Source organism: Annulohypoxylon truncatum (genome assembly GCF_022578515.1).
Source record: "Annulohypoxylon truncatum strain CBS 140777 unplaced genomic scaffold F4807scaffold_20, whole genome shotgun sequence".
Lineage (NCBI taxonomy): Eukaryota > Fungi > Ascomycota > Sordariomycetes > Xylariales > Hypoxylaceae > Annulohypoxylon > Annulohypoxylon truncatum.
The window spans coordinates 232257-257525 of NW_025953806.1; the positions used below are offsets into that span (position 1 = coordinate 232257).

Consider the following 25269-nt stretch of genomic DNA (forward strand, 5'->3'; position numbering starts at 1 on the left):
GATATAGGTGTAACTTTCAAAATTAAATCTTACCCATGTCGTCATAGCATCATCTATTGGCATAATAGTCCAATAGGTATTGACAATTCCTATCCGTATTCCTATTGTGGTAGTGAGCTAACCTCTGATTGGAGGCTATTTCGGTGGACCCATCCATCCTTCTCATAGCGGTATTCCCAGACAATACCTATTCTCAACGACATCTTCATTCCATACCTAGATTGCCAATTTCGTGATATCTGGAATATGTACTGAAGGCTGCTTGAGACTAGCTAGTGTTGCGGCTTGTAATGGTGAATAAAATGAATAAATTGCTTGTTTAGACTTCTCTAAGGATTGGTATAGTATATACCACGACTTTCCTCTTTCACTCAAGATACTACCTAGGTAGCTACCAAAATAGGTAGGCAAGTGCTCATGATACTCGTTGGCATAATAACTCGTCGTGTTTATCTCTAAGATCCATTCGCAGATACCGTTTCGAGCAGTGCACCGGATACCACTGTCTTTACTCTTCGAAGTCATCGGTCCCCTACGAGAAAGAATCGCGAGATGTCAAGCTTGTATGCTAAACATTGTTGACAATTGGAAATATGAGATCTATTCATAGGCACTCGCGTGCCCGGAGATTATATCGAACTAGATATATTGAAACTGGTTTCGATAAAACAAGTGATATCGGACCGATGGATAGGCTTGCAGTTAAGGTTTCAGCCCTAGGAGATCTTCGACTTAGGTACCTGGTCACTACCTCAATTCAAACGGCCGCATGGCGTCTTTGAAGAGACACTGCATTAGTTTGAGGCTTGTGGGAGCATTAGACTAAGGACGCTAACTGATAGAGAATAATGTTGCGTATGTGGTTGAATGGCGTTGAGACGGCGAAGCCACCCGGTGAGCCCCCGGTGAGCCACCCTACGATGAAGTCGCCCAATAGGGGTAGGGTTAGATGGTCCGTGGGGGATTGGATTTTAAGACTTATAATTGACTTCATCCGCAATAGACAACAGCTAGCGCATAGGGGTCTAACATCCTCTCAATTGCAAACTATCAGACAGAATACTCTTGATCCGTTCATCATTATATCACGGAACCCCCCGAACCCTACCGGGTCCCGGCGAATGAACCAGATCTATGTCCCGTACTGCATAAGGCGCTGTTTATTGATGACCTTCCCGATCTGGTAGGTAGGTACCCTGTTACTACGCATGTAGAGATCAGGGGGTTGGGAGCACAGCCATTCACCGTTGACCGTTAACGGTTGATACGAGACCTTCACATGAAACTTTTCGCGATTCTAATTCTAATCCTAATTCCAAGATGTTCGACGTCTATACTCAAGGCAGCTTAGTTAGGTCAGCTTTCGGTCTATGATAAAAGGTAGTTCGTTGAAAACCAGCCCCTTAAGAAGCAGAAAGTGGGCTGATGGATATCTCAACCGTAGTACTATGTGTTACTAGTTAGTATGACTTCAGTTGACGTTTGTTGGTCACAGATTCCCTCCAAACTTGTTCCGTCTCACCGTCTCGCCGTCTCCCCATCTCGGCATAAGACGATGACAAGGGAAGCCGCAAGCCTCGAGCTTTCCACCTTTCGCTATTTATTTCTTCTTCGCGTCCTTCTATCCGTCTTGGGGTACAGCGGGGCAGCTGCCAAGCCTGAACCTTATCGTAAGGAGGCACTGACTCGAGATGGAATGTGTGAATGTGTCTAGGATATCCCTGCTTCCCCGAGGCCTTGGGACCCCTCTCCACCCAATCCACTTGTAACCCCACGCGCAAATCTGGCCCAATGATGGGCTTAGATATGTGGATCTTCATTCTGCTTATCTCTCAAGTGCGTTGTTGCTTACTTGTTTTGCTATGTAACACGAACCTCCCGAATTGTGCTATCGTCTTGCAAACCTTCCCTTTCTCGCCTTCACAGTCCCCCATTCCCTTTCTATCCAGTTTCCCGGGGCTAACCTTTCGACAAAGTACCTGACTGACGAAGCTCGTTAGAAGCGGTTTCGAATATCGTCGAGAACTAGATTCAGCTCCTACTTAGCCTTCTCCGTGGTGCCATGGTGTCATTGTTGTCATTGTTGTCATTGTTGGATATGTAGAGTCAAGGCTGGCTGGTTGGCTGAAGCCTATCGCCCCAGTCATCCGACAGATATGTATGCACCTACCCAGGTATGCATCTCTCCGGGGTGGTCAGACTCGATCCCTGCTTCTATCGGAATCGCTGGGCTACCATTTGTAGTTCACCGATTTTGAGGCGGGTACAGAGCCGTAGGTCTGCAGGTCATGCCCTTGCTTGTTCAGTGGCTGATCTCTGTGTCCTATTAATCTCCCCATATGGAAGGGGACCTCATAAAATCAGACGTCAATGTACGTACATGTCTATGTACGACGCTGATCGGTAATATGACCAGCTAGCAATAAAACTCTTACGCTGTACCGGCTCTACGGCCGCTGGGGCGTCGACGTTGGTTACGAGATTTAGACCTGCCGACATACGATCCCATTTAGCTGTTCTTCATTTTGATATGATTGATAGGCGCGTCGCTTGACCTAAACTGGAGCGATTAACTGTCTTAGAATTGCTTCTTCTTCTTAACTACTAACAGCTAGTAGTTTTACTACCGTGCTCTTTGCATTAACTTATTCTTGGCCACCCCCGGCTCCTTTTTAGAGATAGAAGAACCCGGTCTAAGGCATCTAGGGTATTTGATCTAGACCCCTTCTCGGTTCTTCCTGGACCACTTCCCTTGCGACTCTAACCAACTTCTTGACACTCTTTTAACCTTATTAACTTCTTCATATGTGAGGCCGGCTGCCCTTTCGCCCTTTCGACCTCGTGATTCTAGTCGCTACGAAGGCTCATCGCCGAGCTACTTGGCAACATGGTCGTACTCGAGGGCGTCGATCTCGACGCATTGAGCTATATAATCAAAGTCCCTTATAATGGCACCGGTGCAACTGGAGGCGATTCATTGACCGAAGACTTGAACATTTGGTACGAGGTTAGTGATGGATTTATATGCGCCGGAATTCAAACCGCGATCGAATTGTTTCTAACAAGATAATAGAGTGGCGATGTCGCCTGGATGATCACATCCACAGCCCTCGTGCTGCTTATGATTCCGGGAGTCGGGTAAGAAAGCACTCCTGTAATTAACTTGAAGGGTCTATGGACTTACAATAGTGAAGCTTCTTCTATTCTGGGCTCGCTCGTCGCAAATCGGCCTTGTCTTTAATATGGCTTTCCGTCATGGCCACGGCCGTCACCACGTTCCAATGGTTTTTCTGGGGTTATTCGTTAACATTCTCCCACACCGCGTCGTCTTACATCGGAGACCTGGCCAATTTCGGATTCAAAGACGTACTAGGCCAACCGTCGGTTGGCTCTACGAGAATCCCGGACTTGCTCTTCGCAGTCTACCAGGGCATGTTCTCGGCCATCACCGTCGCTCTCGCGACAGGAGCTGTAGCTGAGAGAGGTCGCATGCTACCGTGCGTCATCTTTATGTTCATCTGGTCTACGATCATTTACGACCCGATTGCTTGCTGGACCTGGAACCCAGCTGGATGGTCTAACAAGATGGGTGGGCTCGATTTTGCAGGTGGCACCCCGGTCCATATTGCTTCTGGGACAGCCGCCCTTGCATGTTAGTCTAAACGACCTACTATGCTCCTACTCGTCAGCACTAACGTGTATCCCTACAGATTCAATGATGTTAGGAAAGCGACGTGGTCACGGCACTCACGAATTGAACTACCGACCTCATAACGTCACTCACATAGTCGTCGGAACGGTGTTTCTATGGGTCGGCTGGTTCGGTTTCAACGCTGGTAGCGCGCTCTCAGCAAACTTGCGCGCTGTCATGGCCGCGGTGGTAACAAATCTAGCTGCTTGTGTCGGTGGGATTACATGGTGTGTTCTCGATTATAGGCTGGAGGGCAAGTGGTCAACAGTAGGCTTCTGTTCTGGGGTCGTAGCTGGTCTTGTTGCGATTACCCCTGGCTCAGGTAAGTTATCCATCGTTACATTAAGGAGACGTCTCTAACTTCTCTAAGGTTACGTTCCAGCCTGGGCTGCAGTAATCTACGGTGTTCTCGGAGCCGGCTTTGCCAACTATGCTACCAAACTGAAGTTCCTCCTACGAATTGACGACGCTTTGGATATCTTTGCTGTACACGCTGTTGGCGGCTTCGTGGGAAATATATGCACGGCTTTCTTTGCTGCCGACTACATTGCGCATCTGGACGGCTTTTCGGTCATCAAGGGCGGTTGGGTGAACCAGCACTGGATTCAGCTGGCATATCAGCTGGCTGATTCCATCTGCGGAGGGTGTTATTCATTCGTTGGAACATGCATAATTTGCTTCCTTCTCAACTTAATTCCTGGCCTTCAACTTCGGGCCAGTGAAGAAGCTGAGATTCTCGGTATCGACGACGCGGAAATTGGCGAATTCGCCTACGATTATGTCGAACTTACGAGAGAGGTGCTCAACGACATTGAAGGCGCTGATGCCAACAGCCGATATTCTGCTGATGCCGGAAACTCGTTTGACCCCCGTGAGAAGAACAGCATCCCTCTAATGGACTCTCGCGGGTATCCTGGACAAGCCTCTTCATCGGCAGCTTAATCTAGATCTCGGCCTTGAGGTCTATTTGTATGATACGGAACTAATTCACTATGTATTCGAGTCTCTACAATAGGGGGGGAATGAGTAATGGCGGATATTTCGCTCGCTTATGCGATATCTGGAAGGGCGCTTCGGAGTTACAAAGCCTGTATGAAAGATTTATACCCTCGGCATCAGTATATTGCACAAAACTAAAAGCCTACCTACATGTACTTGATGCCAAATTTGAGCACAGGTCTGTCTAGCGAGACTAGGAGGTGTTTTCTAATACGATTAAAACATAAGGTTAACTTTGAAAACTGGGCGCTCTTTCAAGTTAAGATCAATACTTTTACGATACTTCAAATTCAAAGCAAACCTTGCTTGAACATATGTATCTCTAGGTACCGCTACCAACTTTAAATGGGGAGTGGGTCTTGAGTACAGCGGGCCAACAAGGGATTTCTTAGTTTCGCCTAAGACGATTTAAAGGATTTTATGACATAAGATCGGGTCTGCCCCATCAATTGATCCAAGTGAATCACCCAAGACTCATGCTAAATACCAGACACTGTTGCCTACTGGGTCCTATTCAATCAATATATTAAGTTGTGCTGATGTAATATGAATACCTACTCAAGACGAGTATTCAATATTCATAAAATGTATTTTCTGATGTTGAACGCTGGAGCGGATTCCTGTTCTTCCTTTTTCATCACGCCTAAGATTAGGTAGGCGGCAATTGACAATCAATGGATCCCCTTTTGAAAGAGAAGATCGCATTCTTTGAATGCCTTGAAACGTTTATGTACGAAGATGCAGAAGATGCCTTAGACGAACATGAAGAGTCGTATCGGAAGCAGACCAGAGAATTTCTCTCCGGTGCTACAATCACACCTGCTAATGGACCTCGTCCTACGCAAAAGGGGATCGACGGGCTTCCGGGTGCTCCTTCTAAAAGAATAGTATCAGACCCGATTTCTACAAATAGCGATTCCGAGGTAGAAATCATTGCTGTCACCCCGCGCAACCGTGATTCGAAAGTCAGAGGCCCGAGTTTGCAGACAAGCACGTTGATAGGCACGGATGCCACCGTGTTCGAGACTGCAGCCGCAAGAAAACAGCCCCTTCGCCGTTCAACACGTTCGACGCGCCCAACACTTCGCGCCAGACATTCCAGCCCTCAGACTGATCCCTCACCTTCTGTCAGGATGGGGAAACGCAAGAAGGAAGCACCTTTAAAACTGGTCCCCGAAGCACAGCAAATCTTTAAAGGCCTCTCTTTCTACTATATACCTAACGACGATATCAATCCAGCGCGAAGGCTCCAGATCACTAAAGCCCGGGAGCATGGCGTTACGTAAGTCTATTTAAATCAGCTGCTAGAGGCTATCTAGGAATGAGTTCTTTGAATATCATACTCTACGGTCCCATATCATTATATCTCATCGATTATATGCAATCTAACTAACTAGATGTTCTCTAGATGGTGTCGGGAGCTTGTCAATGCAACACATATCATTGTCGACAAGAAGCTTACCTATGCAGATATAGAGCGATATCTACAAGATGACCCTAAATGGCCTGAAAAAGTTATTGTCAATGCGAACTATCCCATTGATTGTCTAAGGCACCGCATAATTGCGAACCCGGCTCAAGGACAATACAAAGTTACTGGAACCCCGGCCACAGTTAAACAACCACCGGTTGCGCCATTGTCCTCAAACGATTCCGATGTCTCACTTAAACTAAAACCAAGGCGTAAAAAAGCCGCAAAGATAACCCATGCACCTATATTAAGCACGCCGACAAGTCATGAGCTATCAACTCAGGAAAGCATCCTTTTAGTCCCGCCCTCTCAAGTGCGGCAAAATCAGAACACCGTGGAGACTTCTGGGCCTTCCAGGGAACAGAAAAGTGCCATCCCAGAAGACAATGATGAGCTTACACAATGTATATCAGAGATGAAGACTGCCTCCGATAACTCACTAGGTGATGCATTGCTAGATGATGGAGATATTCTTGGATCATCACCAACCGCGGATGAAGATGAAGCCTCGCCAAATTCCGAGAATTTGGCGGAAGATGGTCCACGGAAAAGGAGAGCTAGCTCTCGACGAAAGGATCCTGATTGGCAAGAGAAATTCATCTGTATGAAGGGAGGTACCAAAGATCATACGGATGATAGCAGTCCCAACGCGGATACTATCAAAGTCCTTCAACAAATGTTAGAGATGCACATTCTCGCCAACGATAATTTCCGTATTCGAGCATACAGATTGGCCATTGAAACGCTTCGAGCACAACCCAAGAAGATACGTACTGCCGAGGAAGCACGCGCCCTACCCAATATTGGCCGAATTGCAGACAAGATCGAGGAGATCGTCAATACGAACCGATTAAGACAGCTTGAGTACGCGCAAGACGACTCTCATCGGAAGGTTATGGCTTTATTTCTTCAGATCTACGGTGTTGGTCATAGTGTGGCCCAGAAGTGGATTTCTCAGGGATTTCGCACATTAGACGATCTCAAAAAGGGGGCTGAGTTAAACGATAAACAGAAAATCGGATTGGAACATTTCGACGACATCAATACTAGGATTCCCCGGAAGGAAGTAGAGGCTTTGGCTAGTTGTGTCAAGAGAACGGCCGCAGTCATTGACCCTCGTGTTGAGCTTATTGTTGGAGGTAGCTATCGTCGCGGAGCAGATAGCTCTGGCGATATCGATTTGATCATAACCAAAGGAGGTACGACTTCTGTTAGCGAGCTTACTCCGTTCTTGGACCGGCTTGTCAACACCCTAACAGAAGACGGTTTCTTGACTGCGGAGCTTGCTGCCCACCATGGTAGCATTGATGATGGTGGTGGCAGCAAATGGCATGGTTGTTGTGTGTTGCCGGAGAGCGCGTTCCCAGGTCCCAAGGGCGAATATCGACCAATATGGAGACGCATCGACCTGTTACTGGTCCCTCAATGCCAACTTGGGGCAGCACTGATCTATTTTACTGGCAACGACATCTTCAACAGGTCGATTCGATTGCTAGCACGAAAGAAGGGGATGCGACTGAACCAGAGAGGGTTGTATAGTGATGTCCTCCATGACCGAAACAATCAAATGACTGCAGGAACCCTAATAGGAGGGGATGATGAGAAGAAGATATTCGAGATCCTTGGAGTTCGCTGGAGAGAGCCTCATGAAAGATGGTGTGGTTAAGTTAAGCAGTTGGTGAATGACTGTATACCCCTTTCTTCCTGAATGAACTACTAGGGTTATCCTTCCTCCTCATCGTGCCTAACCCAAACATATTCTAGTTTATTCGTGACTTACTAACTTTGACTATCATCCGTAACCTAATTCATTGGACTTTATACTTTATTTGTTTTATCTACATGGTATCTCGTCATTCATGCCCCACCGAACAATCACAATCTTTCGTCATCTCCAACCCGGCAGGAGCTGAAGACCTGCATGACGACGATAACTTTCAACCAATTAAAAAACCTTCATTATACACGTTCTCGTAAATAATACACGGCGGCTCAGAGCGCTGTCACCTTGCATGCTGTCAGTCGACGTGACTTATTAGTGCATCCACTGCAATTACCGATTCACCTTCCGTTCTCGTAAGTGACCTCTTCCGAATTAAGCCCTATATTATTGGTGACCCTGGGCAGTATTGCTACCCACATGGCCGATGTTGCACATAATATACAACTCGTGATACTAGCTATAAAAGAGCACATATCGATTTCATTATAAACAGCTTTAAAATGCTCGGCTGGCCGTTTCTGGATCGTTTAATATTAACTAGATTTCTTCGGCGTCGTTCAGTATGGTTAACTTAGTAGCTATTGGTCTTGTGGCTGAGACCCTAGTCGCTTTTGCGGCAGCGACATTCGATGGAAATTTGAATTACAAAAGCCCATCTCGTCGTCACTCAGGCCTTGGAATCGATGTGCCTCACGTTTCCAGGCGGAGCCTTAAGCGTGGTGCTGTCGCGTATAAGGCAGAGGAACTTAGCTTCACCCACGGCGTGGCGTCTGGTGATCCATACCCGGAGAGTGTAATTCTATGGACACGAGTTGCGCCGTCGCTCTCCTCTGACACGAGCAATATCACTGTTGAGGGGCCGGTACCGCTGTACAACCACGACACGCAGACATATATTAATGCGGATCCAAGCCCCATCTGTGTTGACTGGAATGTCTTCTCGAACGAGACTGGGGAGGTTGTATCGAGTGGCCAAGGGTACACAACTAGTGATATCGACTATACCATCAAGGTAAACATGGGACCCTTTCACCTATTTTCGGGAGTTGTCTGATATTTCTAGGTCGAAGCTACGAAGCTTAAGCCATTCACGACGTATAATTACCAGTTCACGATTTGCGGGTCGAATATCACGAGTCCTGTTGGACGAACGAAGACTGCTCCTGAAGCGAATGCTGATTTATTAGAGTTGAAACTTGCTGTTTTCTCTTGCAGTAATTATCGTAAGTACTGCCGTAAGTACTCTTATTTGCTCTAAGTTGGTCTCACTAACAACTCGGAAGCAAATGGGTATTTTAATGTCTACGGGAATGCCGCACGCAAAGATGAGCAAGACTACTTTGTATGGGCCACAAATCACGTACTTAGCTTTATCTACTAATTAATGGTGTGGATAGATTCACTTAGGGGATTACATCTACGAGGGAAACGCAAAGGGCGAGAGAGCCCATGAACCGAGCAAGTACCTGTTTAGTCTCTACGACTACAGGACTCGCCATGGACAGGTAAGCACAGGTTCAACTATATTTCCTGATATAGATACTTACACAATGAAAGTATCGCACCGATCCAGATCTACAGCTTGCTTCTCAAAACTTTGCTTGGATTACAACCTGGGATGATCACGGTACGTAGGCGACAGAAAAGCAACAAGCCACGATTGGGCACTAATTGTTTGTACAGAAGTTTCAGATAATGGATATCGAGACGGCTCAAGTGCTCTCAACAATACCGAACAATCCTTCCTGAATGATGGTTTTGTCAGCGTGGACCAACGAAAGATGAATGCTGTGAGAGCATACTTCGAGTGGATGCCTATTCGGTAGGTTGTGGTATGATCTTCTTGTAAATGATGGTTGCTAACTGTCACAAAGCCAGATAGACCTCGATGACAACCTGAGAGTTTGGAGGTCATTCCAGATGGGTAATCGTATGTGGCGCCTCCGGCAAAGCTATCCCTAATTCCGCTCGACGGCATCGTTAATGTATGTTCTTCAGTTTTGGATTTAATTGTCCTTGATACTCGGAATTACGACCGGAGCATTACATCTTTGAGTATGTATCACTTAGATAAAAGCGTCCTATTGAGTGGATAGGTTATTAACAGGAACCAGACTGGAACAACGACTACATCGAACAAATCAGCAACGACGCCTCGCGATCCTTGATGGGCTCACACCAGGAGAATTGGTTTTACAGCCAACTGTCCAAGTCATCCAACCGGGGCGCGACATGGCGAATTATAGGTAACCAGATCGTATTCTCGAGTATTGCCGAGTCTAGTGAATTCACCGGTGACAACTGGAACGTGAGTATAGAGATTGTCTATTCCGAAGAGAGCGGTAAGAAATAGCTGCTGATCTATCGTTTTTAGGGGTACGTTGCAAACAGGAACCGAACGCTGAAGCACCTCTACGACCACAAGATCAGCAATACCATCTTCCTTGCCGGTGACAGCCACCAGAACTGGGTTCGTGAGCAGAATTTCTTATTCTTTCTTCTCGACGCCCCACCCCTATCCTTTTCACCTTGGCTTCAGAACGTCTCAGCTCACAAAACGCAACAACACGCAGGTATCCGACCTCGTCTGGCTGGACGAGAAGCCGTACAACGTGGAGACGGGCGACGGCGCGATCGGCGTCGAGTTCGCCGGGACGGCGGTCAGCTCGACGGGGTACAACGGGCTGATCGCCCCCGCGCGCGCCGAGGCGCAGAAGCTGGTGGCGGAGAACGAGGTGCTGCAGTGGCAGGACGGGTACTACCGCGGCTACTTCCTGCTGACGGTATCGCCCGAGAAGCTCGAGGCGAGATACTACGGCTCGCCGAGCGTGGCGACTAGGAACGCGTGGGACTTGCCGCTGGCGAATTTTACCGTGGTCGCGGGCGCGAATAAGCTGTCGCGGCCGGTCGCTGGAGGGAGTGTCGAGGCTGGGTTTGGTAGGTGTTGTGTTTACTTTATTTTATTTCCTTTCCTTTGGGAGCCCCAAGGGCTTCTGTGGATGATGGTGACTAGGTATGCTAATTCGCTGTCTTGTATAGTCAAGGGAGGGCAGACTAACCCGACGAATATTACCTTGAATACTGAGACTTGGGAGTGGGATATTGTTGGATTCGATAAGATGTATATCACTACGTAGGTGCCGGTGAGGCGAGGAGAATTGTGTGCGATGGATCACCGGATGATTGCTGTTCGCCTATTGGAACTTTGCAATACTAATGGGCTTAATATGGGAATGGATAGGGATAATCGATAGTCGATAATAAATGAAAGATATCTTCAATTGGTGAAGCTTCTTGGTAGCTAGCATTCAAATACTGTCGAGTTCCTGCGATGAACAGGAAAAGCTGAACGCATCTTAAATATAGTCTTGAATGCGCATGAGGAATTGTGATATAAGTGAAGACGACACTGACTTGTAGATCCTCAGGGTGTACGTAAATGCAATCGCCGGCGGCTTCGTTTGTGGCTGGCCGCGATAAGCAACAATGTCTAGTATCTTCTTTATGGCAATGCATCAAGGCACCGCTCACAATGAAAATAGAGGAAAGCAAAAATTGCGCTCCCTACGATCCACGAGGGATAATAGAAGAGGGTCGACTCCGCGCTGTGCAATGCAGGTCTCTCCCCTTGCTAACCATGATTCTTGAGCCATGGTCAGCGGAACAAGGTAAGTATGAAGAAGAAAGGAAGAGAAACTTGAAAAGACGGGAGGGAGGGCTAGGTATTTATACCTTAGATTCACCGAAGGAGAGCAGAATGATTGGGGGATCATTGTTCCACCGCATTCCGGTGGGGTTGCAATTGCACGGTGAATGGAACGCGCTCCAGGCGCGCAATCGAGGATAATTATGGGTCGTTTAGTTTAGTCTAGATCCGTTGTGTAGCGTTTTAGGTGGTTTCCCTGCAGCGGCTCTAGTGGGAAGGAACGAGAAAAAAAAAAATAAGGAAACCAAACCTTACATCGTCTCGCAGCCGAGCCCAACCTTGGTCCCTTCTACTTCATCCTTTCTTAACCACCATTCAACTCCATACAGGTTGCACTTTGCGTCCCGAGCATGGCAACCGACAAGATGGACGTTGAGGCTGCCGAGAAGCAGCTCAAGGACATGGCTCACTCCGAGCAGCATTATTTCAACAGGTTAGTTTGTGCGCATCCCGCATTGCATAAATCCTACAGCGATGTGCTATGCACGATAACACTTTTGACTCTGGCTAACATCTGTCGCACAACAGTTACAACCACCATGGTACGCATTCATTCCCATTTTGGACGCTGATCTGGACGCTTTGACTAACGAGAATTAATCGCACTGCAGGAATTCATGAGGAGATGTTGGTACGTATTCTAATTTTACAGCAAGCAGTCTCTAATCGTATGATTTACTTGTCTAACAAAGGCATTGCCTCGTCGTATAGAAAGATGAAGTCCGTACGAAGTCCTACATGAACGCAATCGTGCAGAACAAGCACCTTTTCAAGGACAAGGTTGTCTTAGATGTCGGTTGCGGAACAGCTATTCTCTCCATGTAAGACTGCACCCCACCACGACTCACTTGATCACTCGCGTAAATTAAACAATCACCCTCTCAATGTAGGTTTGCTGTCAAAGCTGGAGCCAAGCATGTCATCGGTGTCGACATGTCTACCATCATCTTCAAGGCCAAGGAGATCGTCAAGGTCAATGGCATGGAAGACAAGATCACGCTGATCCAGGGCAAGATGGAGGAGATCGAGTTGCCTTTCCCTAAGGTCGACATCATCATCTCAGAGTGGATGGGCTACTTCCTACTGTACGAGAGTATGCTCGACACGGTGCTTTATGCCCGTGACAAGTTCCTCACCAAGGATGGATTGATCTTCCCCGACAAGGCTACTATCTTTGTCTGTGGTATCGAGGATGGTGAATACAAGGACGAGAAGATTGGATGTAAGTGTGACCAACCTGGATATACTTGGAATTGAGCTAATTGACCGAAGTTTGGGATAACGTCTACGGTTTTGATTACAGTCCTCTGAAGGAGACAGCGTTAGCTGAGCCTCTCGTTGATACCGTCGAAGTTAAGGCTGCCGTAACGGACCCGACTTCAGTTTTGACCCTCGACTTGTACACCTGCACAACCGCTGATCTCGCATTCTCAATTCCCTTCAAGTTAAGTGCTCGACGCGATGACTTCATCCATGCCCTTGTTGCATGGTTCGACATCGACTTCACGGCTTGCCACAAGCCAATCCGATTCTCAACTGGCCCCCACACCAAGTATACTCACTGGAAACAGACAGTCTTCTACTTGAACCAAGTTCTTACGGTTCAACAAGGAGAGGAGGTTTCCTGCAACTTGGATGTCAAGCCTAACGACAAGAATCGCCGAGACCTTGACATTAAGATTAACTACCTACTCGATACCCAAGATGGCACCAGATATGCAGAGGGTAGTTGTGAGTACAAGATGTGCTAAACGGGAGATACCTGTACTTGTTTATCACACTATCTTCTGCGATCTGGACTAGCTCACGCCTGTCCAGCGGATAGAGCCCGTCTTGTAGAGAGCAAGCTGCAAAGCAGTAATTACTTTGGTCTTGCATTATTGCATGGCGACTGGGGCTGTGGGAGGCGTTTGGAGGCAAAAGTCATTGCTCTTTGGCCTAGAGGGACAAGGGACAAGGGATAACCACTGGCAAGGGAGAAGATGCATTATGGATGAGTGAGATGGGTTGAATTTTACGACTGATGAAGATTACGATGTACTGTAACTCCTACACGTCCCTCGAGATACACACACCGCACGGAAAGTGATGATCAAGAGGTTGATGGGTCAGTTAATGACAACTGGTCTCTGTCGTATTCTACCATGGTTAGGAGATCTCTTATAAGAGTTCTCCTACCATGATTGAATTACGGTCAACTGATCAAAGTTCTGATCGAAATGCTACGCATCAGAACACCCTATATATTGAAAGTGAGACTGTACCGGTCCTCATATCTTCCGGACATAACCAGATTACTTATCGCGACGTACGTAGGTACGTGGTCCCGCTTAGTAAAAATTGGACATTAAGTTTCTAGAATTTAAGGGTCCCCAGCCTTCTTTAGCGCGGGACAAATTCCGGGCTAGCGGCATGTGATAGCGGGGTGACTACTGAAGAGAAACAACGTCATTCTTGCGACGAGCAGAAAAATTCCGAAAAGCATTAGACAAACTTCAAGTTTAAGCTCAGCAAGATGTTCACAGGATTAGTCGAGGAGATCGGAGGTAATAAACCCCTCCTTGTTTTTGTTCTCATTTCTTTTCCTTGGCTCTTTTTTCCTTAGGGAGGGGAAGGAGGAATGCATAACTCGGCTGGTTGTCACTTGGCTGTCGATTGAAGCTTGAAACTACCTACCTAGAAACTGAGGAAACGTATGACTGACGCGCACACAAAAGTGGTCGCCGAGCTCAACCCGCACGACGAGACCGGCGGCACCTCGCTGACCATCAGCCTCCCCGCATCCTCCACCCTGCTCGCCGACGCGAAGCTCGGCGACAGCATCTCCGTCAACGGCGTGTGTCTGACGGCCACCGACCTCTCCAACATCACCGGCGGTAGCGATGATAACAACCCTCCTAGCTTCAAGGTGGGCATCGCGCCCGAGACCCTGCGGCTGACGAACCTGGGGTTGCTGACGAAAGGCTCGGGAGTCAACCTCGAGAGGGCGGTGCGCGCGGACTCGCGGATGGGCGGGCACTTCGTGCAGGGGCACGTGGACGCCGTGGCGGAGATCGTGCGCGTGGTCGAGGACGGGAACGCGCTCACGTTCCGGTTCAAGCCCCGCGGCGGCGACAAGGAGGCGTCCGACGTCCTAAGGTACATAGTGTACAAGGGCTACGTGGCGCTGGACGGCACGAGCCTGACGGTGACGCGGGTCGACGACGCCGAGGGCTGGTTCGAGGTCATGCTGATCGCGTACACGCAGCAGAAGGTCGTGGTCGCGCGCAAGCGCGCCGGCGACACCGTCAACGTGGAGGTCGATGTGCTGGCTAAGTACGCCGAGAAGTCGATGGCGGGCTATCTGGGCGCGCAGGGCGAGATCTTGGTTAAGCCGATATTGGAGGGGATGGTGGAGAATTTGGTTGCGCAGGCTATGGGGGGGCATTCTTAATGGGAAGGTGTTGTTTGATGATGATGTTGTCGTTGTTGTCTAGGAAAGCCTGGGTTTTGGGAAGTCAGGTTTGTTGATAAGATGTGCTTGGATCTTTCTTAGCTAGATGCTTGCTACTGCTCAGATGGAGATCGAGGGAATTTCCAAGCTTCTCGATCAAGAGATATAATTCCCCTGTATATGCTACGTGGTATGCCTTACGAGTCGCAGGAATATACAAAAAGGAGCAACAGTTTACTAAGATAAGACGTCCATTACGATCGAATCGGCTCGTTAATCCATTTTGTTCATATTGGGATAGTTAGACTGGCCCTACGGCTTCGCTAACAGGTGTCAATGCCAGAGGTTTCCCTTTCGTAATTCTGTCTCGAGACATTAGCCCTCGACACCGTCAGCCCAGATTTCTGCAATCTTCATGCTGAGTGGCTTGGTAATCTTCTTGCGCCCGTACAGATTTCCCATATGGTCAGAGACCAATTCTCGTTTCCGCTTTTTCCCTTGTTCTCCACCACCGCACTCTTCGAATGCCTTTGCGAACTCATTCGGCGTCTTCCATCTCTTCTGGATCTCCAAGGCCTTCTCCCACGAGACCTGCCTGGTACACATCAGCATCTTCAGGTATACGTCCCGCAGTGTCATCATGTCGGACTTGGATGCTAGTGACGCAAATGCCGGATAGCTGATATAATGACCCGTCGTAGGCTCTTTTTCTCGGAGATGCTCTAATAGTGGGAGGTAATTCTGAGCAGTAAGGATATCAGTAGGAATGACAAGTAGAGGTTTGCTCTCATACTGCTTCTTCAGCAACATGGTCATTCGGGTAAGGTATCGAATGGTGTCGTCCATCTTCTGCGTCTTCTTTACGAAGAAGCCGTTGACAACCTGCGTCGATCCAATAGCAGACTGTACCATTTCTGCGCGCCTATCTAAAGTCTCCGAATCCATTGAAACTTCCTCGATGATGTAGACAACATTCTTGATGCCAGACCGTTTCAGCCGAAACTTCTGCTCGTGGAAACGGCCATCTTTGACACTGCTAATCAAATCATCGAGTCTTTTTCTCTCAATGACATAATCAAGCACGACTTCATCTCCCTCGGCGCCAGTTCGAGATAGAAAGTTTGGGTCTTTACATTTGGCAACCCAGAGGGCGTCACCAAGTTCGAGTGAGCGCATTACTGGATTGACACCCTTCTTTGACAACTCGTTTTGCACTATAATGTATAGATTAGTGTTTGTTTCTATATTACTCTCGACGTTGAATAATAAATCCTAGGGCCCGATCTCATAGTCGAGTCGACATATACGTCCTGAAGTTAGGGTACAGATATAAAGGGCTCGGTTTTCTTACTGTAGTCTCTATCGGTCTTTGCCCGGACCTCACGAACATCTAGTACTAGTTGGACTTCGAAAGACCCAGGTGCGAGGCGAATTGGCCGGAAGTGTGGTATTTCTGAACTACCGGAAGATGTATTGCCATTAGTGACGACGTCTACATAGCTCGAGGCTTGCTTAGGTGGCTCGTCGATTTCTACGGAAGGAGATCGATTTACAGGGCGAGGGGGTTGTTCGATCTCTTCAGGTACAGATTCCGCTCTTGGGGGAGCCGGCCTTGGTAGGCTAGGATCCAATGTGTGTTGGATTCGTCGTGCTACTTCCCACCCGTCCTCGGTTAAATGATACCTTCGCGTTGGCCCGCTTCGTCGTTCATAGACGATGTCCTTTTCAAGAAGAGTTTTCATAGAGTTCCAAGCTGTATAGAAACTCTTGGGATCGGGAGGAGCAGTAAAAGAGGCATCGCAATGGGGCTGTGCTACCTCAATCAGACGTTGTTTCGTCATTCCCTGGTGCGAGCCTTCTTCTAGTGTTGCCAAACCCATAATTATGGCATAAGGGCCAGACCGGAGAGTTGGTACGTAAGGCTTTGACTTTCTCTGCCTCTTTACTGGCCTTTCTTCACCTTCTTCATCGTCATCGTCTTGGCCGCCTAAGCCGGGAATATTTATTCGCCTGGGACGTTTCGGCATAGGCAATCCGTTCTCTGCGCAATGCTTCTGCATCTTTTCCGTCAAGCGAGTGCATAACGTCTGACCAAATCCCTTTAATTGTTGCAATTGACAGGGATGCTGAAAGGTAACCGGACATGCCTTGAGAGCGTCATATGCCTTCTTATACGTCAACAAGCCCTTGGAATTGTGGTCTCGGGCCTTTTCCACCCATTCCTGCACCCAAGAGAGGAGGAGCGGGTTAGCGCAGGGTGCTTCAGGCGGCATCTTGTCTGTATCGGAATATTTCAATTCTATCGATCTTCGGGGATGATGAATTGGATAGAAAACGAGTGTTTGACGCGACTAGACGTGTCGAAGGAATACAGATGCGGAAATAAATGGGGATAACAATCGCCAAGTCAGGTGACCGGATCCCCAATCAAACTATTAGATGCAGCAGTCGACGCCCGATGAGGTAACGATAGGACAAAATTGTCGCAGTGCAACAGGGGCTGAGAAGGAGCGCTTTCAGCTTAGAGCTCTGAGCCAGTGCTTTGCTCCACCTCTCTGCAATCCAGGCTCTGATTGGCTCTTACCCTGCAGCCCTAGTAACGTCAGACGCCCTAGCGTGCGAGGCGGGGCGGAACTTCCCTAGGTACATCACGAAGGAGGGGTTGCTACTTCGTATTAGCCTACTCGTTCGATACCTTGATCTTAACAACTTGACTTTTTCTATCTAAGCCTCGTTATTCTTACAACTGTGACAACTCAATCGTTATATTTAATATAGCAGATATATCTCAATCTTACATTAATACTTATTATTCGCCTAAATAGCACAACAGATAAAGATCGCAGTCAACCGATATTCCACGTCTCGAGTTCCAATTGTCGTACCAATCATGGATCGAGACGCCATCCTAGCCGCTTCGAAGAAGCACGATATAGTCCCCGGAAGACTATACAAGTACGGCACGGCAGGCTTCCGTATGAACGCCGATCTCCTAGACGGTGTCACCTTCCGAGTCGGACTATTATCAGCTCTTCGAAGTCGTAAACTCAATGGCCAGACGATCGGCGTAATGATCACCGCCAGTCACAATCCTGCGGTGGATAACGGTGTCAAGATTGTCGACCCAATGGGTGACATGCTTGAGCAAGAGTGGGAGGTCCATGCTACGAACCTCGTCAATGCTCCGAGCCACGAAGAGCTCGTCGATTACTTCTACAAGCTAGCCGATTCGCTTAAGATCGACCTCACCTCCCCCGCTAAGGTCATTGTCGGCCGCGATACTCGCCCGTCTGGTAAAACCCTCGTCACAGCTCTCGCAGATTCCCTTGCCGCTACGAACACGACTTTTACCGACTACAAGATCCTTACAACCCCTCAACTCCATTACTTAACCCGTTGCGTTAACACAGCTGGGACTCCGGGAGCTTATGGAGAAATCAGCGAGCTTGGATACTATAAGAAACTTGTCGAAGCTTTCTACAGAGCTCTGCGAGGACGTAAGGTTTCTGGAAAGTTATCTGTCGATTGCGCCAACGGTGTTGGTGGTCCGAAGCTCAGTGAGCTCCTCAAGCACCATGACCCCTCCAAAACGGGGCTGGACGTAAGGGTTGCCAATGATGACGTCTTGCGCCCAGAAGTCCTAAACCTGGACTGTGGTGCCGACTTCGTCAAAACCAGACAGCGAGCCCCGGCAAACCCGAAACCTGCCCCCGGTGAGAGATGGTGCTCTCTGGATGGTGATGCTGACCGCCTTATCTACTACTGGGTCGACCCAGAGACCGGCTTTTTCATGCTGGACGGTGATCGCATTGCAACCCTTGCCGCGTCTTTTATTGCAGATCTCATCCGCACCGCTGGCTTGGACGGCCAACTTCGTATCGGACTTATCCAGACCGCCTATGCCAATGGATCCAGTACCAAGTATGTCGAGCAGCACTTGCAGATCCCGGTTGTCTGCACTCCTACGGGTGTAAAGCACCTTCACCATGCCGCTTGCTCATACGACATCGGCGTCTACTTCGAGGCTAATGGCCACGGCACTGTCCTATTCTCTCAAGATGCCCTACAGGCATTCAAGACCAAGGAGCCCCAGTCACCGGCACAGAAGGATGCTCTCGAGACGCTCAGCGCATTGGGAGATCTTATCAACCAGACTGTTGGCGATGCGATATCAGACATGCTCATGGTCGAAGTTATCTTGGCCCACAAGGGATGGACGCTCAGGGATTGGGCCATGACGTATCAAGATCTTCCTAACCGTCTCGTCCGTGTGGAAGTGGGCAATAAGGATCTGTTCCACACTACTGATGCGGAACGAAAACTCAGTCACCCAGAACACTGCCAAGACGAGATTGACAAGGTTGTGAAGAAATACACGAACGCCCGTTCTTTTGCCAGAGCTAGCGGGACGGAGAACGCATGCAGAGTCTATGCGGAGGCCGCCACGAGATCCGAAGCAGACGAGCTGGCGAACAAGGTCGCTGCCATCGTGAAGACATACGGAGGTTAAACAATCAAAATCTACGATTGCGGGAACGGACATATGACGCAAGGGCATATTGTAGACAGTTCATGGGCCTTAAAAGGGGAAAAAGTTTGGTGATTCTTAGGTCGGGAACGATTTTTTACGTTTTACGAATATAGCTGATGAATTTAACTGAATATTGCAAATAAATATCGCTTTATATTACCTCAGTGATCATAGCGGATTTCACGTAGAAATATCCCGCTATTTCCTTGTTGGAATTTGATACGGCACGTTAGATTTGATATAACTCCTAAATGACCGGATCAGAAGACAGCAATTGCCTGCTTGGTTAAAGTAACCAAACCATAGGCTTATAATGAGATGATTCAAGCATTGTGCGGCTACTCCTTACTAACATACTATGGAAAAAAATCCATCACTATATAATTTAGGTTCATAATATTTTAAATGTAGTCCAGGAGGACATTCTACTGATGCATACTGATTCTCGACCTTCCTGGCCTTAGAAATGGGTATGCTCCTTATGGTTAGGGGGGATGTTTCAAACTCATTTATCAGTCTTAGTTCGATACAGTACTAAAACATCCATTTAAAATGTTTTGGTTTATGAAATTGTTATTCACTACGTATTGCCGTATCAACCGACTATACTAATTAACATTAGGTTATTGTATTCCTAACGGACCGATGGCGATGTGGGTGCCGGACATGGCACAACCGGTAAAGCTTCATCAGGTGCGATCTCCTTGCCCTGGCTCATAGCAATGAAGTGCTTCCTTATGAGTTGAATTCGACTGTTCTGATTCGCCGTATTTTTCGGGTTACCATACTGCAAGGTGAGACCATCACTATGGTCCACGTAAACCTGTAATAGCCGTCAGGGACTTCGCTCACGGCGAGAACTTAAATCTAGCATATAGCCGCTTACAGTACAATCAGGGGCATTGTGTCCAAACTGGCTCCAGAATGTGTCACCGGCCGCAGCGGGGCTCTCTTCGATAATCTTGAACATCGATTGTAGGTTGGCAGTATTTCCACCTACCCAATCATACTCGCCCGCGAAGAAGGGCCTACCTGCAGCTTCGACGACCTTGATGTCATCTTGGAGTTTGGCTGTGTCAACAGGATACATGTGGTCGGAGAAGATGTCTACTTCTTCGATGCTTAGGTGGGTTTTGTTGATGCCATACGTCCCGTCAACTACTCTTATCTTAGTATCTACATCAAGACTAGACTTTGCTCCTACCTCTCCATAGGAGCCGAGATATCGAAAGTGCTTTGGAACATACCTACGAGCTTCTGGGGAGCAAGACTCTTCACATACTTCGCAATGTCCTGGACCCAGTCCGCCGGTGAGTTCATATCACCCCATACAGGACCGAGAAGTTCGTTCCCAGTCTCGTATGCAAATATGGTGGGGTCCTCGGCGAAGGTTAGATTGGTGTACTGGTTCCTATGGGTGATTATCGTCTTGATATAATCCTTGAAGGTCGCAACAATAGTAGCGTTAGTGTAGAATTGCTGGACTAGGGGGTTGTTCTCGTCCCTCCCCTGATTAAGATCGAAGCCTCCCCAACGAAGAAAGTTGTATTTTCCTCCGTGGTAGTAATCCTATCGACGGGTGAGCTCTTATTCATTTTGAATTTCTAGTTGTATAAGGCTAACATAGTTGTCCACCAATGGTATCAATAGCCTGATGCCGTATATACCTGCCTGGTAGACGGCCCAGTCTATAGGGTCAAAGGCCTGTTCATTGACCTTCCCTGGTTCGGGCCACACACTCAGGGGATTTCCAACACTGACGCCTAATGTGTGCCCACGGATCATGGTACCCCCCAAGGCTTGAACTGTGGCCATGACTTCAGTGATACGCTCCTTGGTAGGGTAGCTGGCCTTGGTGGGAGCATAGAAAGGCTCTCCTGCCGGTGGCGTGACATTCTCGTCAAGGCCTAGCCAGTAGACATTCGGACCAACTGCTTTCCAGACCTTTCCGTCAACTAACAAACTACTTCCGTTACGCGTGACCGGAGAGAGCTTTGCGGCACGCTGCAGAGGAGATGCCAGTACGGTGGCCGCACACAAGACAAGCAAAGACAACATCATTATAATCAGTGTCCAAATCTGGGTTGAACGAAGAAAGCCATGATTGAGACTTCCTAAAAGAACGGGAAGTAGATGATATAGACATGCCTATGGACACTACTCGATGTATTAGACGGCATTATAATCGCCCGCGGAGGGAAGTCTTCCGGGTAACGTTAGATGCCCGAATAGGACCAGCATTTGCGGCTCGTGATATTCATAAGGTTCAATATGAACCCTTGCTTTACCGTAGCCATTGACATGTACCAAAGGGGTGGGTTTTCCACGATTCATCTCCATACTAAACATTTAGAGGAGATGGTGATATGAAATCCCTCGCTGTGAGGAAACGAAATGTTAGATTTCGTCTAAGCACGATCAAACCACATGGTTGGTTATCGATTGGCCGATTAGCTTTAAAGTTTTAAGCTTTGAAACGTGGCAGCCTTACTACCTGCTATGACGAACGGGGTGAGTAAGAGAAGAGGTTTAGATAAAAAGGGCAACTACATATCGCGTCGATGAAACGAGAAGAAATAGGGTAGTTCCAATCGTTTCATGATAATAGCTCTTACACCAACAGCTCCCTAGCAGGGAAGTTACCGGTACAACACGCGAGCCGAGTTAAGGCCAAGAATCCGGGGTACCGGTACGTCAATCGGTCAATTTACCTAGACCTAGCAGACCTAGGTACTATTCTTAGCGCGTTAAGCTGGGAAGCTGCCGTCCGCATCCAGTCGCGGTACATGGGTATGACGATCTTTCTCTCACCCAGGTCTGGCGGGTGGTTGTTGCTTGCTGGCAATTAGAAAAGCTTTATGCTCGATACGAAAACCCCACAGTAGCCCTGTTCCAAGGTTGGAGAAGGCCCCTTAATCGATTTCCAATTGGCTTCAACCCTCGCATCCACCTAATAAGATCCAATCAGAAGGAAAGAAAGTAGCCGTCGGCGGTTCCAGTTGCCTGGACAGATTTCTCCTAGGTCCCCCAGGTTCGCTCGGGGGAGGTTCCAAGCTATTCTGGCCATTTTCCCACCCCCTCTGCGAAGAAAGAAACAAGATTCGCCAATGCCGAACACAACATGTTACGCCCATCATCTTTATTGACATTCGTCGTCGTCTGTGTCTGCTTGCTATGGGGGACCGCCGAAGCCTCGCTCGGCGACAGGCTGCCCGAGTTCCGGGAATGCGTAGAGGTTCGTTTCTTTCGCGTGCGTGTGTGCAGTGGGTGTCTCGGCGGATGTGCTACTTAACAAAAGCGCCGGGCTGGCTATCAACGGAGGCTAGCTAAGACATATCTGCGAAAAAAACATACCTTGTGCGAGCAAGTAAAAGTAGAGGACTAACTTGGTCCGTCGTGAACGGCGAAATAGGTTTGCGCCCGCGAGAATTGCGATCCGAATAACAATCCGACCCATATCCGTACGTCACGAAGACATATGCATATATAGCTACGATCCCTCACCTCCGCAGCGCACGCGACCACGAAACTAACCTCCACCCTCTCTTTCCTATAGCCTTCCACCGCCGCCTCCTATTCTGGACGTGCCCGCAAGAGTGCGACTACACATGCCAGCACATAATAACGCAGCAGCGTCTCGCCGCCGGCCAGCCCGTCACCCAATTCCATGGGAAATGGCCGTTCGTGCGCGTCCTCGGCATGCAGGAGCCCTTCTCGGTACTGTTTAGCCTAGGGAACTTAGTCGCGCACCAGAACGGCTTGGCCAAGATCCGCCAGTCTATCCCGGCCGCCTACTCGCTGCGCAAGTACTACGAACTGTTCGCCTGCTTCGGCATCGCTACCTGGATCTTCAGTTCCATCTTCCACATCCGCGACTTCCGCCTGACCGAGCAGCTCGACTATTTCGCGGCCGGTGCCGGCGTACTATATGGCATGTACTACACACCCATCCGCGTCTTCAGACTCGACAAACCTACACCGCGCCGCCAGAGCGTGCTTAGACTCTGGACCGTCCTTTGTTGCTCGATGTACATTGCCCACGTGGCGTACCTAAAGCTCTGGCGCTGGAATTATACGTATAACATGGCGGCCAACGTGACCGTTGGTCTGGTGCAGAACTCGCTCTGGAGTTACTTTAGTTGGAAGAAGTGGACCGAGAGTCGCCAGGCGTGGGCTATCTGGCCCGGTGTTGCTGTCGCTTGGCTCATGACCGTCATGAGCTTGGAATTACTGGACTTTCCGCCGCTATGGGGAGCGCTGGACGCGCATAGCCTGTGGCACTTGGGTACGATCGGCCCTACCGTCTTATGGTACAAGTAAGTTAGAGTCGTTTCTACCACTTTCCTTCTATAAGTAGGTCGATCATTTATACTAAACTTGGCTTGTAGTTTCATGGTCAAGGATTCCCAAGAAAACATGGCGATCACGACCAAAATGAAGGATACCAAAGCCTAACAAAGAACATTCCCAACCCGGAGGATTGGCTAAGCATGAGGCTCCATTGTTGTATATCCAGGCGTTAAAAATATTATTATATTGTAATGGGTATCCTGTCTTTTGGCTGCATAGAAAAGGGGGATAACGTCACCATAGAGGCTGGGGAGTTCGAGGTTCTGAACTGTGTTGGTCTAGACTAGAACCTATCATTGACTACTACTAAGCTACCTAATATGAATTTGACCGAGATCAGACGTGATCAAGCCCTTCCACAGAAACCAACCAGCGTCAGAAAAGCCATTTTCCAATATCGACCCCTACTTACTCTACTTAGATTATCGATCCAAGGACTTTTCATCCACGCCTACACAGCCCTTTTCCCCCGCCACCTCACCAAAGGATGCGACAAGAGCCCTAGATAATGAAACCGAGTCAGCTGAAAAGAACATCCTCTTCCCACTCTTATCATATGACCAAAGCGGCATAGCAAGAGCAAGAATAGAACGGGGAGAACAGAAAACATCAGCGTCATCATTCGTCGACAAGAAAAGCCACGCAGGTCCTTCAAATGCAGCAATCAGAAACCATTTTAATAAATCTAAGCATTACGCGCCCCCACCTCGCCGGCGCCATCCGCCATGCCCACCCGCGGACAACCGAGAAACCGCGGCAGCACGTGGCGATGCACGCGCGGCTCCCATACGGCCCGCGGGCAAGACGTGAGGATAGCCCGGTTCGGCCGGGGAGGGAGACGAGGAGGGGAAGTATATTGCCCTCCCCCAATCCCTCTCGAGGGCGGTCTCATACGGCTCTTCCTATGAGTATAAGGTAGGTTGGACACTTGCGATGTCGGAGTCATCATAGCAAACCAAACCTGCGGGCGGAGAGAGAAAAGAAAAAAAAAATCGAGTAGCTTACCGTTTCGCTGATGCGAGGAATTGTCAAGCTATGCGGCTTATGCGTGCAACAGCTATGGGTGACGGGTATCTCGGGATCCGGTATTGGGAGAAGGGACGGAAAGTTGGAATGTGAAGAAGTGAAGTGCACAAGCGAAGGAAAAAAAAGCTTTGCTAAAGAAAATTGACATGGATCCATCCACTGGGTTGAAAAGTGGAGACTTCTACCAACCGCCAAACTCATGTCAGACTCCACAAGTTCGGCCAACTCTTCGAAAGTCCCAACTCAAAAATGAGTCCAGAAACCTTCACATCGATGTTGTCACCCAGAAAAAGAGCACATGAATATTCTTGCAAAATATTTTTGTTTTGTTTTTTCATT

The 25269-nt window shown here is 48.5% G+C and overlaps 9 protein-coding genes across 9 annotated transcripts; 7 read left to right on the forward strand and 2 right to left on the reverse strand.

The window, feature by feature from the left end:
- Positions 1–2573: 2573 nt before the first annotated feature.
- On the forward strand, positions 2574–4999 carry F4807DRAFT_133235 (ammonium transporter). Its single transcript, XM_047993009.1, has 5 exons — positions 2574–3007; positions 3074–3138; positions 3195–3652; positions 3711–4013; positions 4062–4999. The coding sequence occupies exons 1-5, from the start codon at positions 2888–2890 to the stop codon at positions 4631–4633; spliced, it is 1518 nt and encodes a 505-aa protein (XP_047853291.1). The 5' UTR covers positions 2574–2887; the 3' UTR covers positions 4634–4999.
- Positions 5000–8311, forward strand: F4807DRAFT_133236 (uncharacterized protein). The gene is made up of 2 exons (XM_047993010.1): positions 5000–5972; positions 6099–8311. The coding sequence occupies exons 1-2, from the start codon at positions 5365–5367 to the stop codon at positions 7825–7827; spliced, it is 2337 nt and encodes a 778-aa protein (XP_047853292.1). The 5' UTR covers positions 5000–5364; the 3' UTR covers positions 7828–8311.
- Positions 8152–11546, forward strand: F4807DRAFT_429386 (PhoD-like phosphatase-domain-containing protein). The gene is made up of 12 exons (XM_047998325.1): positions 8152–8896; positions 8948–9107; positions 9168–9226; positions 9282–9389; positions 9442–9511; positions 9568–9706; positions 9759–9814; positions 9883–9939; positions 9999–10192; positions 10259–10354; positions 10458–10821; positions 10924–11546. Exons 1-12 carry the CDS (start codon positions 8447–8449, stop codon positions 11019–11021), a joined length of 1851 nt encoding a protein of 616 aa, XP_047853293.1. The 5' UTR covers positions 8152–8446; the 3' UTR covers positions 11022–11546.
- Positions 11547–11812: 266 nt separating this feature from the next.
- On the forward strand, positions 11813–13555 carry F4807DRAFT_133665 (protein arginine N-methyltransferase 1). Its single transcript, XM_047993013.1, has 6 exons — positions 11813–12023; positions 12119–12132; positions 12202–12221; positions 12302–12411; positions 12481–12812; positions 12863–13555. Exons 1-6 carry the CDS (start codon positions 11941–11943, stop codon positions 13339–13341), a joined length of 1038 nt encoding a protein of 345 aa, XP_047853294.1. The 5' UTR covers positions 11813–11940; the 3' UTR covers positions 13342–13555.
- A 136-nt stretch (positions 13556–13691) lies between these two features.
- Positions 13692–15211, forward strand: F4807DRAFT_133713 (Lumazine-binding protein). Its single transcript, XM_047993015.1, has 3 exons — positions 13692–13842; positions 13907–14136; positions 14308–15211. The coding sequence occupies exons 2-3, from the start codon at positions 14106–14108 to the stop codon at positions 15021–15023; spliced, it is 747 nt and encodes a 248-aa protein (XP_047853295.1). The 5' UTR covers positions 13692–13842; positions 13907–14105; the 3' UTR covers positions 15024–15211.
- F4807DRAFT_133685 (crossover junction endonuclease MUS81) lies at positions 15211–17363 on the reverse strand. The gene is made up of 2 exons (XM_047993014.1): positions 16375–17363; positions 15211–16237 (listed from the first exon to the last, which is right to left on the reverse strand). Exons 1-2 carry the CDS (start codon positions 17294–17296, stop codon positions 15399–15401), a joined length of 1761 nt encoding a protein of 586 aa, XP_047853296.1. The 5' UTR covers positions 17297–17363; the 3' UTR covers positions 15211–15398.
- Positions 17364–17725: 362 nt separating this feature from the next.
- On the forward strand, positions 17726–19698 carry F4807DRAFT_429401 (Phosphoacetylglucosamine mutase). The gene has a single exon (XM_047998326.1). The coding sequence runs from the start codon at positions 17914–17916 to the stop codon at positions 19531–19533; it is 1620 nt and encodes a 539-aa protein (XP_047853297.1). The 5' UTR covers positions 17726–17913; the 3' UTR covers positions 19534–19698.
- Positions 19699–20188: 490 nt separating this feature from the next.
- On the reverse strand, positions 20189–21612 carry F4807DRAFT_461318 (glycoside hydrolase family 5 protein; the record flags this gene model as incomplete). Its single annotated transcript, XM_048001668.1, has 4 exons — positions 20189–20377; positions 20441–20712; positions 20802–21123; positions 21178–21612. 4 exons carry the CDS (start codon positions 21610–21612, stop codon positions 20189–20191), a joined length of 1218 nt encoding a protein of 405 aa, XP_047853298.1.
- A 533-nt stretch (positions 21613–22145) lies between these two features.
- On the forward strand, positions 22146–24284 carry F4807DRAFT_133739 (Per1-domain-containing protein). The gene is made up of 4 exons (XM_047993016.1): positions 22146–22789; positions 22967–23015; positions 23111–23870; positions 23943–24284. Exons 1-4 carry the CDS (start codon positions 22676–22678, stop codon positions 24007–24009), a joined length of 990 nt encoding a protein of 329 aa, XP_047853299.1. The 5' UTR covers positions 22146–22675; the 3' UTR covers positions 24010–24284.
- The last annotated feature ends 985 nt before the right edge of the window (positions 24285–25269 follow it).

Excerpts from the sequence above, each read along its gene's own strand:
- F4807DRAFT_133235 (XM_047993009.1), top strand. The coding sequence starts at position 2,888 with ATGGTCGTACTCGAGGGCGTCGATCTCGACGCATTGAGCTATATAATC. Across the intron at positions 3,653-3,710 it reads TGGGACAGCCGCCCTTGCAT|ATTCAATGATGTTAGGAAAG; the intron begins GTTAGTCTAAAC and ends GTATCCCTACAG. Across the intron at positions 4,014-4,061 it reads TGCGATTACCCCTGGCTCAG|GTTACGTTCCAGCCTGGGCT; the intron begins GTAAGTTATCCA and ends AACTTCTCTAAG.
- F4807DRAFT_133236 (XM_047993010.1), top strand. The coding sequence starts at position 5,365 with ATGGATCCCCTTTTGAAAGAGAAGATCGCATTCTTTGAATGCCTTGAA. Across the intron at positions 5,973-6,098 it reads GCCCGGGAGCATGGCGTTAC|ATGGTGTCGGGAGCTTGTCA; the intron begins GTAAGTCTATTT and ends GATGTTCTCTAG.
- F4807DRAFT_429386 (XM_047998325.1), top strand. The coding sequence starts at position 8,447 with ATGGTTAACTTAGTAGCTATTGGTCTTGTGGCTGAGACCCTAGTCGCT. Across the intron at positions 9,108-9,167 it reads TTTCTCTTGCAGTAATTATC|CAAATGGGTATTTTAATGTC; the intron begins GTAAGTACTGCC and ends ACAACTCGGAAG. Across the intron at positions 10,355-10,457 it reads GTGACAGCCACCAGAACTGG|GTATCCGACCTCGTCTGGCT; the intron begins GTTCGTGAGCAG and ends AACAACACGCAG.
- F4807DRAFT_133665 (XM_047993013.1), top strand. The coding sequence starts at position 11,941 with ATGGCAACCGACAAGATGGACGTTGAGGCTGCCGAGAAGCAGCTCAAG. Across the intron at positions 12,222-12,301 it reads GAATTCATGAGGAGATGTTG|AAAGATGAAGTCCGTACGAA; the intron begins GTACGTATTCTA and ends CTCGTCGTATAG. Across the intron at positions 12,813-12,862 it reads CAAGGACGAGAAGATTGGAT|TTTGGGATAACGTCTACGGT; the intron begins GTAAGTGTGACC and ends AATTGACCGAAG.
- F4807DRAFT_133713 (XM_047993015.1), top strand. The coding sequence starts at position 14,106 with ATGTTCACAGGATTAGTCGAGGAGATCGGAG. Across the intron at positions 14,137-14,307 it reads ATTAGTCGAGGAGATCGGAG|TGGTCGCCGAGCTCAACCCG; the intron begins GTAATAAACCCC and ends CGCACACAAAAG.
- F4807DRAFT_133685 (XM_047993014.1), bottom strand. The coding sequence starts at position 17,296 with ATGCCGCCTGAAGCACCCTGCGCTAACCCGCTCCTCCTCTCTTGGGTG. Across the intron at positions 16,238-16,374 it reads AAAGACCGATAGAGACTACA|TGCAAAACGAGTTGTCAAAG; the intron begins GTAAGAAAACCG and ends TATACATTATAG.
- F4807DRAFT_429401 (XM_047998326.1), top strand. The coding sequence starts at position 17,914 with ATGGATCGAGACGCCATCCTAGCCGCTTCGAAGAAGCACGATATAGTC.
- F4807DRAFT_133739 (XM_047993016.1), top strand. The coding sequence starts at position 22,676 with ATGTTACGCCCATCATCTTTATTGACATTCGTCGTCGTCTGTGTCTGC. Across the intron at positions 22,790-22,966 it reads AGTTCCGGGAATGCGTAGAG|GTTTGCGCCCGCGAGAATTG; the intron begins GTTCGTTTCTTT and ends ACGGCGAAATAG. Across the intron at positions 23,016-23,110 it reads TAACAATCCGACCCATATCC|CCTTCCACCGCCGCCTCCTA; the intron begins GTACGTCACGAA and ends TCTTTCCTATAG.